The following is a 15077-nucleotide window of genomic DNA, read 5'->3' as shown; positions in this document are numbered from 1 at the left end:
TGGGGTCAGAGGGAGATGTAGGGAGGGTATATGGGCCTTTAAGCATGTATCCTTTCTCAGGAAATTGAAACTGTCAAGCAAAACTAAAGTGGCTATTTGTATATTCCATAGCCGCTGCTGAAAACATCTTTCATGTGTGGTTTCCTAAATGATCTCTGTAGCAGCTACAGTTTATGGGGGAGCTCAGGGACCACTGGTGACGAGAAGCAGGGGTATGGAAGTATGAAGGCTTCAGGCTTCCCTTCACTCCCTGCTTTGCCAGAATATCCCCAGGGAGGTATCTCATACACCACAGTGTGCCTTTTGTTGAGCCAGTAATTGTCCATGTAGTCAAATGTGCAGGGTATGCAAAATCAACTGTCTTTTAAAAGATTGTGGCACCAGTTTTGGTTCATAACTGTTAGTTATTTTTATTTACATATATGTGTCCTTGGAATATTATACAAGTTGTAAAACTCATATTTGTAAGATAATAATGCAAATAATTGAAGTAAATGCTTCAGTAATGATTCAATAGTACTATTTCTTATTCCATTTCAGAAAACACCAGTTTGATCATGGAGAGGTAAAGACTCAATATTACCAAAATTTTGTGTATATTTGGACTTTTCTTTCTAGTTCCAGTTTTTAAATATTGGTAATTGTCACTAATCATCTTCAAAATAGGTCTGTATGTGTTTTTATGAGACTATTACAAACACGACCATTCATTTGTTAAAACAGTTAAGTAGGAAGCCCATTTCATCTGCTCTGATCATCCTCACGATGATCTGGTTTATTGTGTGAATGGTTGCTGCTTCCCTCTCCTGGTGATGCCACCTGTTTTTCTTTCTTCCTTCTTTTCCCTTTCCCTTTCCCTTTCCCTTTCCCTTTCCTTTTCCCTTTCCCTTTCCCTTTCCCTTTCCCTTTCCCTTCCCTTCCCTTCCCTTCCCTTCCCTTCCCTCCCTCCCCCCTCCCTCCATCCCTTCCTTCCTTCCTTCCTTCATTTTTGTTTATTTTTAATTAAGGTATAATTGACATGTAACATGATATTGGTTTCAGATATACAACATAATTAATCAGATGTGTGTACATTGTGAAATGATCACCATAATAAGTCTAGCTAACATCCATCACCATACAAAAAATCTTTTTTCTTGTGATGAGGACTTTTAAGATCTACTCTCTTAGCAACAGCATGGTGACTACAGTTAATAATACTGTATTGTATATTTCAGCCTGGTTTTGATGGCTGTTCCAAGGCAGAGCTCTGGGATCTTAAGCAGTACTTATTTTTGATTACCACTTTCCTACCTTAATCTGTTGGTAGCACCAAGTTTGATTCAGAAATGTGGGCTTTATTAACTGCAGGCTTAACTGTGAGCAAAATTCTTAAAACCACTTACGGTAGTGGCTTATAATTTTAGCTTCTAATAAGATAGAGAAGTTTGAAAGTGAATTTTAAGACTCGTTTATTTCAGAAACCACAATATTGTTACTAAGAAAAAGCACCCTTTTCTGGATATTCATCTATTTAGCAATATATTAAACTTCACAAATAGTAGGAATGAAACAATATTTTCTTTCTTTCAGCTAGTTTACCATGCACTGCAGCTGTTAGCATATACAGTCCTCGGTATCTTGATCATGAGACTAAAACTCTTCTTGACACCACACATGTGTGTTATGGCTTCCTTGATCTGTTCAAGACAGGTAAGATGGTTGTTATGTTGGCATTAGAGCTGTTATGATCACTTTACCCCCGCCTTTGTTATTGAGTGGCCCCCTAAAATAATACTGAATTACTCAAAATTCTTTAAACCGTAGTGAAAGTACTTCATGGTTTTGTATTAACCTTTCCTAAAGGGCAAAGGCCAAGGCAGGTCATTTATTCTAAAATAGTCTTTGGCATACAATGAATACTCAAGTAGCGTAGGCTGAATTCATGAGTGATTACTACAGGTGTTGATAGAAAACAGAGCTTCATTGTAGAAATAATTTTTTGTTGTTTCGATATTCCTACCCCAAAGAATTCTAACCAGTGATTTCAAGTTGCAGGTACTTTCCAATAGATGTTCTTTTTCGGTATCAGGCTTAAAAAAATTTTTTTTTCATTTGAGTATACATTTGTATGCACATCCCTGACTTGACTTTTTAAAATTTAGTGTAAGCCATTTTGGTTATTTGCTACTTACATTTCCTGGCTAACTGCCTCCTTGCTCTGTAGCCACAGATTTATGCTTCTACACAGTGTCCCCTTTTCATCAGACCATTAGCCAAGGTGCAGCAGCAGTAGCTCTCTTACATTTAGCAAATATTTACTAAGCATCTACAGCACGCTCTAGAGATGAGGGTAGAATGGTAAATAGAAAAAGCAAAAAGCAAAAAAATATATATATTCCCTCAAAAAGCTGGATCTAGTTCTACAGACATACAGAGAACTTAGAGAATGATAGGGACAAAGTGTTATTGAGTGTGGACTATTTGAATGGAAAAATCAGTCAGCCTCAAGGTTCCCAGTCAGAATGGTGGTGTTGTGTTAGAGAGGCAGTGCTTACTGGAGGCCAGCTTAGGGAGGAAGCCACTCTTCCTGACTGCCCCAGGCTGGGACAGGAAAGGAGGCTAATGGGAAGCCTTGTGTCTTAAATCCCAGCCCGCACCATGACTGCAGATAGAGAACCTTGCCCCGGGGAAGGCTTCACAGGTGTGGGACCTCTGCGAACACATGGCCCACCCTCAGAAGGACCCTACACCTACTTGGATGCTCTTCTGTCGTTCTTTTGAACTTCTAAATAATTTTTGAACAAGAGGCCCCATATTTTCGTTCTGCATTGGGCCTGGCAAATTATGTAGGTAGTCCTGGCTTTACCTGAACCTGGAATTAGAACAAATTGAGAGAACCGCTTCTTAAATTATGTCCCACCTATGTAAGGCTAATGGCCAAATTCTTTTAATCCCTCTGGTCATTGTTTCCGGAACTTTTTCTTAGAATAATTAGTCCTTTATCTGGGAGTCTGCCAGACACTGCGTTCTTCTCTGGGAAGAACTTTTGTTTATTGGATGCAGGCTGCTTTGTACTAACAATTATCAATGTATTCTGCATTTGGTTTCAGCTGTTTGGATGGCTCTTTTGCAAAGTACATCCTGGGGCTGTTGTTTTTGCTGTATTAGCAGCAATGTCAATACAAGGTTCAGCAAATCTGCAAACCCAGTGGAATATTGTAGGGGAGTTCAGCAATTTGCCACAAGAAGAACTTATAGAATGGATCAAATACAGTACTAAACCAGGTAAGGTTCCCCCATAGTTTTATATGCCACAGCAAAATCTTAAACCCACATTACTTCCAATGACCTTACTCTTTCTAAGCAGTGCTGCTTCTAGATTATTCAGAAAAAGGGAGATGTCAATCTTACTTAAATGGTTTGCAAAGGAAATGTTATATTTTCTTAGTAACCTATTTTGCTTTTTTCCATAAATTCTAATGTTTTCTCAGAATTTATCCCAAGTTTTATGTGGCATGATTTAAAATAATTTTTGTTGTGCTTATTTTCCTAATGAGTTTTAATCTTAGTCTTGCACATTCCTTCTTGAAATGAACTCATGGAATATGACACTTTATTCAAGGGAGATTTTGTTGTTATCTGAGTATCAAATGACTGAATTTTAAATCATTTCCCAGAATTCCTTGGTGCTATAAAACTTTCCTAGCCAATTCGTTAAACTTCTTTCCTAGAAGCAGGACAGATTCCTAAGACATTACAAAAACAAACAAACAAACAAACAAAGCCCCAGGAATCCTCACTGATGAAAGGAGGAGGCTCTAACTTCCAAAGAAAATGGTTTATCCAAGCCAGGGGGCTGATAGCCATTTTACCAGCCAGCTGACTTCAGTCTGGTTCTTCCATTGAATCGTTAAGTCGTGAACCTCTCTGGGCCTCCACTTTCTCACCTGGGAAGTGACCGAGTTGACCAGAAGGAGACCCTTGTAACGCTCACTGAGTGTCTTCCTGAGACCGTCTTTCCTGCTTTGCAGACGCAGTGTTTGCAGGTGCCATGCCCACAATGGCAAGCGTGAAGCTCTCTGCGCTTCGGCCCATTGTGAACCATCCGCATTATGAAGATGCAGGGTTAAGGTTAGTACACAGTTCTCACATCACCCAAAACAAATTTCTCCCACAAATCCTGAGTGAGGGAACCAGTAAAATAATGAGTGTTTCCAGAAGGCTGTGGCAAATGGGGATTTATAGAATTAGGGGAGAAAACAATGCTGAGATAAGAGGGCTGAGTCAGATACAAAACTGTTTATTGGGCAATAGAACTACAACCTCTGGGGTTCTCTTCTCTACTAGGCAGCAAAATGAAATCATAGCATGTCTGTCTTCTGCAGGTGAAGTGCATTGCAAGACACCCAGGTCCTTATTAGTCATCACCCTCCTTAAGCTCCCCAGAAGATTCATGAGCCTCTATCTTTTATTAAGGTTTCCTTTTGGCTATTTTTCTTGAATTCTGAGGAGTCAGTTGATGGAACCCCATTCAAAGATTTGAATTTATTCTGATTTTCACCCATATAGCCTACTAGAATGGTCTTGGTTTTTGTTTTTTATATTTTTCATAAATTAGAGTATTGTGTTCTTTTTGAAAAGGACATAGACTTAATTTTCATGCAATTTCTGGGTTAGGTCAAGCTATTCATTTCCTAAGTGACTGGGTGAATCCTATTAATCTGTTCTTTTGTGTAACAGTGAAACTTCTATTTTATAAATAAAAAATCTTTTCACTAAAAATCAATCTCAGTAAGCTTATTTCCAGAACAGTTGTGTTGAATAAGTTTAGTTGTTGTTTTTTTGTTTTTTTTTTTTTTGTTTTTTAATCTAGGAATAAAACGGAGAGCCGTGAATGCCAGTTCTGGCTGCGTCATAGTTGGGACTGCGGTGTAGCTTTAACGTGGTCTGGTAGCTGTGTTTGTGTTCATCCACACACGGCATGCCTTACTCTCATGTATGATGGGGTCATGGAGAATACAAAACTAAACCAAGCAAGCAAACAAACAAAAAGACTAAGTTTGGAAATGCAGGGATGCATTAAACTGAACCTCTTCTCCCAGGACTCTTATGCTATGCTTCTACCTTTTTCTTTTGACCTCCCCGATGCCCCTGAGCAGGAACTCTGTGAAGAATGTTCTCTTGACCTGACTCTTCTGTAGTCTTTCTTCTTGTTCCCATTCAGTGCTTTCTTCCAAATAGATTGATTGCACCCTTTTAATCTTGAAAATCTTCTGCCCAATTATTTTTCTTTAAAGAGCCAGAACGAAAATAGTTTACTCAATGTATAGTCGAAAAGCAGCTGAAGAAGTGAAGCGAGAATTGATAAAGTTACAAGTGAATTATTACATTCTAGAAGAGTCCTGGTGTATAAGAAGATCCAAGTGAGTATTCAACACAGTTAATATTTTATATTCATAAGACATGAAAATTAATTCAGTCTTATGGCAAATGCTTTACTCGTCATATATGGGGGATATATGTAACTTTCAGCATAGTATAAGTGGTAAAACTTTTTAGATCATTATTTGAATTGGAATTTTTTCTTTCTACTCATTACAAATTTTTTTTTTATAATGATTTGCATACATACACTACCTTAAAGGTATTATATTGGCACTGACAATTTCCCAAATTGCTCATATTTGCCTTTGATGTTTTTAAAAACTTTTAACTTAAAGTCAGATGTATTTTCTTTTAAAAAGACTTGCAGAGTCTGCAACCAAATAATGGCGATTCTCACTGTAATGAAGTAAGGCAGGCAGCTGAGAGGGCCCCCTTTGCACATGCCACGTGTCTGCACCGTGTCCGTGAGGGACAGGCCCCCCATCCCAGCGTCACCTCAGAGCGACCCTTCCTTCTTGCTGTTCCACATCTAATTTGAGTGGGGAAATAATTAACTTTACTGTGACCCACATTCTCTTGGGTTTATAGTTTGAAAAACTATTTCCACTCAGAGAAGTCCATTAAGCATAGAATAGCAAAAGTTAGTAAGCTCTGCAAAGCAAATATGAATTGTGAAGTTGACTGTTTAGAAATCTTACACCTGGGTGACGAGATAGCCGATGACAGGAGCTTGCTTTTAAAATACCAAAGCATTGGCTCCATGAGGATCACAGACATGAGAAGTTCATTAGAAATCAAGAGTATTTTATGGAATACTATTATTTTTAAAATTCTCACTTCCCTTTAACTAAACAGAGGCCTTTGGAGGTTGCTGTGTTTGTGGCTTAATCATACTTACTCACCATGTATTTCAGTGATACACAAGGGTGTTAAGACAAAATAATTAAATATTGACTCAGGAGTGAGAATCGTTCTGTGATGCAGTAGCTGTCCACATTCCCCACAAGGAAACTCAAACGATTATTGATTATTGAATGATTTTCCTATGAATGGGTCCCAGGTGACTTGAACTGAATCAGGATCTATACAAAGTGTTCTTATTCTTAGAGTCATAATTCAGAAAATGTTTTAGTTCCTTATATAACTTTGTTATATAAACTTAGGGCAAGAAAGTCACAAGCATCTCTCATAACAATTTTATGAGGACATCGTAATGTAAATGAATGGTAGGTTGACATTTGCAGTCAGGAGAACATAGTTTCTTGACAGAGATTTCCACCCACATTGTGATCTTCTTTATTGCCTTGGGCTTCACTCTCTAGTTCAGTGATCAGCCTGAGACACCTATAGGTTACTGGAACATAAAAATAATGCTTTATGACCTTTTTGTCCCCAAGCTAGTGATGAGCCTTGATTCAAGATTATTCATTTTTTTTCTAGACCGTGCATAGTGTTTTGAATATGTGGGAATTGCAGAGGCTGGGGCGCTTTGTATTCTAAGATGTTGATGGAGCTCCTTGGATTTGCCTCACTGTAGTGGTCTCATGTTCTGATGGGCAGAGCACTGTTTTGTACACCAGAAGGGATGAAAGACAAATTTAGGAAGTATGGCAATAAATCTTGTACACTAGACGAGGTCAGCAGTGAATTCACTGACTTTGGATCATTTCCATTTAGCGCTCACTTATGGGCACTAAGACTGAGAATCTGGGGTGGGAGTGTGTGCTCGATTTCCCCATCTGGACCTTGACTTGCCCCTGTTGTGTTTTTCCAGCAGGAATGGAGAGGAGGAAGCTAAGGGAAGTGACTTTCTCTAATCTATTTTCCTCAGTAACTAAAAAAGCACTCTCCATCTACTGCAAGATTTAAGCTGATAATAAATCTCAGGAAACCTTAGGCAGGTGCACTCTGCTTAAACCTTGAAACAAAACACAAGCTGCAGTTTCTGTTCTGCCAGGGAAGCAAATCGGGGACTGAGGCAGGAGAGGAAAGGGAAGAAGGACTAATATTTAGTGCCATAGGAAAACTGAGTTTCTTGACAGAAGGATCTTCTTTAATGCTTTGGACTCCACTGTCCCTTTCAGTTATGCCTGAGACATCTGTAGGTTACTGGAAGAGAAAAGTGTGTCAGAACAGGGGGAGGAAGTAGGGACTCAGTAGGAGAAGAAGGGGAAGAGGGACTCAATATACATCTAGCACTTAAACTGTGCCCAACACATTGGTGAGCACTGTATTTATGTGATCTCAGCACCAGTGGCTTTAATTGTGTGGCTTGATTCTTCTTTAAATACTTGACACCATGTGTTCAAATACAAGTATGAAAATGTACTCAAATGCAAGTTGTAGATGAGTTTTTAATTATCTACTCTTTTATTCTCAGTTCTCTGCTTTCTTTCTCATTAATTCCAATAATAGAGTTGACATACAATTAAAACACATGAATTCAGAAGAAAATTATTCCCATTTTCAATAATGCTATTTAAAGATCTGGCTGGCTGGCTCCTGGAGGAGCTTCCGGAAACTGGATAAGGACTACAGGGTGTTACACTTAGGCCGACGGAGCTCACAAAGGCAGCTCTTAGCCTTCTCTTTCTCCTGAAAGCAGGTGAACCCAGGAGCCAGGTAGTTTTCTCTGCCCGTGTGTTGTGCTCTCTACTGCCCACAGCCAGCAACGTAGTCACGGTTGGGCCTCAGCGTGTGTGAGAAAATTAAGTGGTAGAGAACCCAAGCCCAATCTTAGTGTCGTAAGTACTCAGTGTTGATAGAATCTGGTGTCAGGGAGGGTGTGCAAAAAATGTGCCCTCTACACTCTTCTTGAGAACACTCACTGGTAAAACCTTTTGGGAGATAATCTGACAGGGGCAAAGTGAAAATTGTGTAGCCCTGTGATATAGCCATAGTGCTGCTTCTAGAAGTTTAGCTTGCAGAAAGGTACCGGCCCAAGAATGTTTCTATCAACATCACTTTACAACGGCAAAATGGGAATCAGAATATCCATCCATAAAACAGTGGTTCATTAATACATAGACGTACTAGCAACTATTCAAAAGAGTGAAGTAGATCTTTAGGTGCTGAGGTGGAAAAATGGCCACATTTTCTTGTCAAGTGAGGAGTCCCAAAATAATCTCATTTTTGTAAAAGCAACCCAGGAGCATCTACATATATAAATCCGTGCCTATGTTTGTACACACTTGTGTCTGAACTTGGATGAAAGAGGCCTCGCAGAATGTGTGCTGGACTGTGTACACAAGCCACCTCTGAGAAATGGCATTGGCAGTGACAGTGACTTTCATTTTTTTTTCTTATTTTGATAGGCCTATATTTTGGCACTTTTTGGATGGTAGTTAGCTTTAAATTAAAGATGTTATTAAGAAAAAGAGAGCATATGTACTCCTGCCATGGTGCTTGCCTCATGGAGAGCAGGGGAGTGGGGCTGCCTTTGGGAATAAAAAGGACATGTTGGAAATGTTTTTTTCTCTTAAAGTGAAGCAACCATGACAAAACATAAGCAGTTGCCAATTCTCTATAATTTTTCTTGTGTTTTGTATTTTTCTGGTTTTTTAAATTTCTCAAATAGCACATAAAAATTGTGAACTCCCTTTCGCCTTTTTTGTTTTTATTGATATTTTGGAAGAGTTCAGGCCAGTTGTCTTCTAGGAATGTTCCATGTTTGGATTTGCCTAATTCCTTCCTCATGATTAGATTTAGTTGAGCAAACTGTGGCAAGAATATTAATTACCCCAGAGGGGTTGTATACTCTCCATATGTCACTTGAGGAGGTAGAGATCACTTTGTTCTGTCATTGGTGATGCTAAGTTTGATCACTTGATCTATTAAGGGGACAGATCTCCTTTAGAATTAATAAGAAATCTGTGGATATACTTGGAGGCCATTTGTTTATCCTCTTTCTCAACAACCTTTCACCAGATAGTTCTTGCATCCAGTTTTGATTCTTGCCTGAATCCGTTATTACATTGGTAATATAGATTTGAAAGCAATATACCAGGTAATGAGTAGTGGGGGCAAGGATGGATTTGATAAATAATAATTAATAAATGGACCTAGAGCTCTTGGCTATCTCAATGGAAAAATTAAAATTAAATCTCTACTTCACACCATACAGAAAAATTAATTTCAGATGAGTTATAGGTCTAACTGTGAAAAACAGAACTCTAAAACTTTCATAGAAGACACAATGTATATTCTCATGATATCGTGATAGGGAAGAATTCCTTACACAAGACATAAAAATCACCATCCCTAAAAGAAAAGAGTGACATTTTGGAATATAAGTACATAAAAATCTTCAATGTAATAAAAGCCAAAAAAAGGAAAAAAAAGAAAAAAGAAATTTGTGAACCTAGTGAAAGCCAACAGTTATATCTAGAACACTGCTTTAGATTGAAAATAAATGTTACAGGGGCGCCTGGGTGGCTCAGTCGTTAAGCATCTGCCTTCAGCTCAGGTCGTGATCCCAGGGGGTCCTAGGATCGAGCCCCGCATCGGGCTCCCTGCTCTGCGAGAAGCCTGCTTCTCCCTCTCCCACTCCCCCTGCTTGTGTTCCCTCTCTCGCTGTGTCTCTCTCTCTGTCAAATAAATAGAATCTTTAAAAAAAAATTTAAAAAAATGTTAAACAGTTATCTGCAGATGTTATTGGGACAAATATCACACAATGCCAATTTCAGTTCTGCTATTCTTTATAAAATATATTGCTTTTAAAATTTAATTGTGCATTTAGCTAAAACGTGAGCTGAACACCACTGGATTTTCTTTAAATTGACTCATTCTAGGAGACAGTAGTGGGAAGTTGCATAAATGTGACCTAAGCATATCTGCCAATTATAATTTTCAAGTCAATATAATACATTAACCTCTTACTGTGTGCCAGGCACAGTGCTAGCTAGATACAATCTCTCTCTCTAAGTCCTCATGACACACCCACGTCATGGGTATTCCCCATTTGACAAGTACGGGGAGAGACTGTGAGCTATCCAAAGCCACATTCTTGCTAAGTAGCTGAGGCAGAATTTAAGCAAGATCTCTCTTGATCAACTGAATTCATGTATTTTTGTGTGTTTTTTTTCTTTTTTCTTATAGTCAACTTTGCTGCATTCACCTTGTTCTAAAGAGAATTTATGGCAGCTTAAATAAGTATAAATAACTATAATAGGATTTTTAAAACTAACTTAATTTACATAGAAAAAATGAAATGGGGGCAGGAATCTAAAAAGTGTGCTTTGCTTCATCTGCCATATATAATGTACTTTGATTTTTACTCTGTACCTTAATTTCTCTAGGCCTGGGTGCAGTATGCCTGAAATTTGGGACGTGGAAGATCCTGCTAATGTTGGGAAACCTCCCTTATGTAACCTCTTGGTGAAGGATTCCAAGCCACACTTCACCACTGTATTCCAGAACAGTGTTTACAAGGTCTTAGAAGTTATAGAAGAATGACTGCTGCCTACAGACCTACAGAGAAGTACATCAGTAATGGTTTTAATGTTTTGCTAATAACTCATGCCTTGTTTTTAATTCAAATCCCAAAAACTTTTATAGGTAACTGTTTTCAAATAGAAAACATTTTGTTTGGTCAATTCAAATGTTGTTCTGATTGTAAAAATACTTATACCTTAATCAGTTGGTTACTATTTCAATGCAGCCCTTTAAAATTTGCTATGCAAATGAGTATATGTTTGTACCTGACTTAAATATTTGTGCTAAAGTGAGTGAGCAAAGCTACCTGTAAAAGAAACATGATGGGTCATGACGAGGAAGGCATGAAGATATCGTGAGTTCTGACCGTTGTAGGGGCTGATTTTAGTTTATGGACTCTTGGTGCTCCTTGCTTCCTCTTCTGCCTCTTGCTTTTGTCATTTGGACATCTCCGTGACTGTCGTAAGCTCCTCAGTCGTGTCGGGCCCCTGTCATCACATCCGTAAGAGCAGATGGGGCAGACATGGGTATTTGCTATGTGGACTTATCTGTTTCACTTCTTCATGTTCTTTTGTTTCTTGTTGCTCTTGTTAATGAAGCGTTTCCTGCCCATTACTAATCCAAATTCTTGGATCTAGTGGTCAGGACCAAATTCCTGTAGTTACCAACCATGTGGCATTAGCATGTCTTCTCGCTCCCCTTTCTCCCTCTTTCTCTCCCAGCATTCTTAGTCAAATAAGTGTCATTTACTCGTTTAGTTGCTTTGAAAGTACTTATTCTTGGTTAAAAAAAATTTAATGGCAATTGTGTATTTTTCTCGTTTTAGTATTATTCAGATGTTTATATTTTAATACCTTTAAACCACTGTAAAAATTTTTCATGTTTAATTATAGTTTTAAGATCAACTATTTTGAATGACCCAAATATAATGCATCTACAAACTAATGTGTATTTGAGTAGACATAAATTACAGTGGAACAGTAGACTGTAGTATGTGTAGTTTTTCTTTTACTAGTAAGATACAGTAAAACATGACTAATTTTTCTGTCAAAAAAGTAAACACATAATGAGAAGTAAATGGAGTTTTTATATTTTACTTTTTAAATTGCCTGTCTTTAGTAAGACAAAGCCTTAAGCCTTATGTTATAATTTTGATCCCCAAAACAATCATTTCAGTACGAGGAATGAATATATTCAGCCTTCCTCTTTATGTTTTTTTCCTTCGTATTTATTTTCATTTTGAAAGATTCCCAAACCTGCTCTGAATTCCTAGTATGAATTTTTGTTTCTTAGAAGTTAATTTGTGTGAAATGAGATTCTTCAAAACAGTGAATCCTCGTGGTTCTGAGAAACGGTTTGAAGATTTTTAAAGTCTAAGCAAACCATGACTCCGATGGACTACACATTTAATTATACAGTGTTCTCTTTATTAACCACAGGCAGCTTAACCTCATTGTGGACTGTCCTTGAGACCTGAGTCCTCAGGGATGGTTTCCGGTGCCCACTCCTGGGAGCCACTGAAGAGCTCTTCCCTTTCCGCCTTCTCACCAGAGCCCAAGGACAAGCCTGGTCTGGGGGAAGCACTAGCTTGCTTAGAGCAGACAGCTGCAAGGACAGCCTGGGCTGGCGAGCGCGCAGCCCCCGGCCCGGCCCGCAGCCCGCGTTTCCGGGGAGCCTCCTTCTGGCCGGAGCTGCCGTCAGTGTCTTCGGGTGCCTGCCCCCTCCTCCTCGCTCGCTGGGTGACTTTTATTTCTTGGGCTTCTGCCAGTTTCAGAAAATAGGGAAGCAGCTGGGGAGTCGTGGATTAGGAGTAGAATTTGAGCAATGATGCAGCAATCCAGAAAAATGGCACGAGGGCACTTGAGGCCGAGGCGGCTGGGAGTCGCCGTGGGCGGGAGGAGGGAGGCGCGCTCGGCGCCCTGTGACACTGTTCACGGAGACGTGGCTGCCTCACACACGCAGCGGGGCCAGGTTTTCAAAAACTGTGCTTTTAAAGTCACTCTCTTTTCTCCCCACCCTCCAGTCACTCCCTTCCTGAGGAGTTCACATGTGATGATTGGAAATTCTGTACAGGAAAAACACCAAAATACCGTTTTGACTGTTTCATATGCTGGGAAAGGTTGAAAGTGGTCCAATTAGGTTGTTCTTTTTTCACCCCATAGGAATCCTTTTATAACGGTATTTATTAATGTAACTCCACCAGCAAGCTATGATTATATTTTAGGCCGGTCAGTTAAGAACAGAGGCCTTGGGCTACACGGCACACTCAGCCTTGGTCACATCTGCTGGCAGCCGGTGCTGTAGATGAGCAGTATCTTTCATGGCAACATAGAATAGTAGTAGTTTCCATACACGTGACAAAACAGTATTAAAGCTCAGTATTTTACTCATTTTTAGCATTTAAAAATATTTTTTTGCTTTAGTGTGAGGAAGGTAAGGATGGCAAGGAGGTGGTAAAAATAGCTCTTGCTGTCACATATGAAAAAACAAAGTGGGGGCAGTATTTCTATAAGCAGAAAAGCCTCTAAAAAACGCTTTGCAGAAAAAGTATTGTGTTAAAACAGGGCAATGATATTAAGGAGAACGTGAAACGCTGTATCAGGAATAAAGTGATATCACATAGAAGTATTGTATTTTTATGAATTTTATGCCAGTTGTTTTACATGTACTATGTATGTTCAATAAAAAAGATAATGAAAAATCTAGAAAGGTTTTTTTTATTATTTTCATTTCTACCTTGACTCTTAACATGTTCAGCCTCATTCTTTAGTCAGATAACCATGAACTTGGTGTGTGGCAGGCTGTAGTCCTCAGTGATGGGGGAGGGTTCCAACAGTGGGGTCCATGAAACTACTTAGTCCTCTTCATTGGGGCCGTGTAGGTATTGGGGTTACCCATACTCTTCTTCTGTATTTATGCTATTACACATTTACATTACTTTAGCATTTACATCAAGGGACACAATCATTCTTTAAAGCCGTAGTTTGGGGATGATTTTAGAGTTACTGAAAGCGTTTTCTCATACATTAAACTATAGTGTGGTCTCATGATATTTCCTAAATTATATCTCCATGTTTTTGCTTGATACAAGCGTTAGCTTTGTCTGTCTGTCTGTCTATCTATCTATCTATCTATCTATCTATCTATCTATCTATCTGGAGGAAAGACAGTTTAGCTTAGTTCATGCCTGTATAATTAATTTCTTTACACAGTGACACCTTCCTTCTCTGACATCTTTGGGAGTGAAATGTTTCTAATCCAGTGGTTCTCAAATTTAGTGTGCCTCAGAATCACCTGCAGGGTTTGTTAAAACGCAGATCGCTGCACCCCACCACAGAGGTTTCTGATTCAATTCGCCTAAGGTGGTGGGGTGGTCTGGATGTTTGTGTCCCCCCAGAATTCATATGTTGATATCCTAACCCCCAAGGTGATTGTATTAGGAGGTGGGACATTTGAGAGGTGATTAGGTCATGAGGGTAGAGCCCTCACGAATAGGATTGGTGCCCATATAAAGAATCCCAAGCAAGCTCCGTTGGACCTTTCACATTGTGAAGCTACAGCTACAAGTTGCCATCTATGAACCAGGAAGCGGGCTCTCACCAGACACTGAATCAGCTGGCACCTTGATCTTGGACTTTCAGTCTCTAGAACTGTGAGAAATAAATTTCTGTTGTCTCTAGGGTAGCCCAAATGGACTAAACAGACGGGTCCCCAGAATTAACGTTTCTTTTTTTTTTTTTTAATTTTTTTATTGTTATGTTAATCCCCATACATTACATCATTAGTTTTAGATATAGTGTTCCATGATTCATTGTTTGTGCATAACACCCAGTGCTCCATGCAGAACGTGCACTCCTCAATACCCATCACCAGGCTAAGCCATCCTCCCACCCCCCTCCCCTCTAGAACCCTCAGTTTGTTTTTCAGAGTCCATCGTCTCTCATGGTTCTTCTCCCCCTCCGATTTCCCCCCCTTCATTCTTCCCCTCCTGCTACATTCTTCTTCTTCTTTTTTTCTTTCTTAACATATATTGCATTATTTGTTTCAGAGGTACAGATCTGAGATTCAACAGTCTTGCACAATTCACAGTGCTTACCAGAACACATACCCTCCCCAGTGTCCATCACCCAGTCACCCCATCCCTCCCACCCCACCCCCCACTCCAGCAACCCTCAGTTTGTTTCCTGAGATTAAGAATTCCTCATATCAGTGAGGTCATATGATACATGTCTTTCTCTGATTGACTTATTTCGCTCAGCATAATACCCTCCAGTTCC

At 39.3% G+C, this 15077-nt stretch overlaps 1 protein-coding gene across 4 annotated transcripts in view; it reads left to right on the top strand.

Moving 5' to 3' along the window:
* Nucleotides 1-13509, top strand: part of DPY19L1 (dpy-19 like C-mannosyltransferase 1) — a 95737-nt gene extending 82228 nt beyond the window's left edge. For 2 of the 4 annotated variants that reach the window (XM_036101047.2, XM_078059452.1), the window contains exons 17-22: nucleotides 541-565; nucleotides 1573-1692; nucleotides 3093-3267; nucleotides 4014-4113; nucleotides 5280-5405; nucleotides 10665-13509. In XM_036101047.2, the coding sequence (XP_035956940.2) occupies nucleotides 541-565; nucleotides 1573-1692; nucleotides 3093-3267; nucleotides 4014-4113; nucleotides 5280-5405; nucleotides 10665-10821 (703 nt within the window). In that variant the 3' untranslated portion in view covers nucleotides 10822-13509. The remainder of the gene's footprint in view (nucleotides 1-540; nucleotides 566-1572; nucleotides 1693-3092; nucleotides 3268-4013; nucleotides 4114-5279; nucleotides 5406-10664) is intronic. The other 2 variants (XM_078059451.1, XM_078059450.1) reach the window with 2 other exon arrangements.
* The last annotated feature ends 1568 nt before the right edge of the window (nucleotides 13510-15077 follow it).

The sequence above is a fragment of the Halichoerus grypus genome, chromosome 12, assembly GCF_964656455.1.
Source record: "Halichoerus grypus chromosome 12, mHalGry1.hap1.1, whole genome shotgun sequence".
Taxonomy (NCBI): domain Eukaryota; kingdom Metazoa; phylum Chordata; class Mammalia; order Carnivora; family Phocidae; genus Halichoerus; species Halichoerus grypus.
Note: the sequence above shows the minus strand (reverse complement) of the source record. Positions and strands in the feature narration are given on the sequence as shown.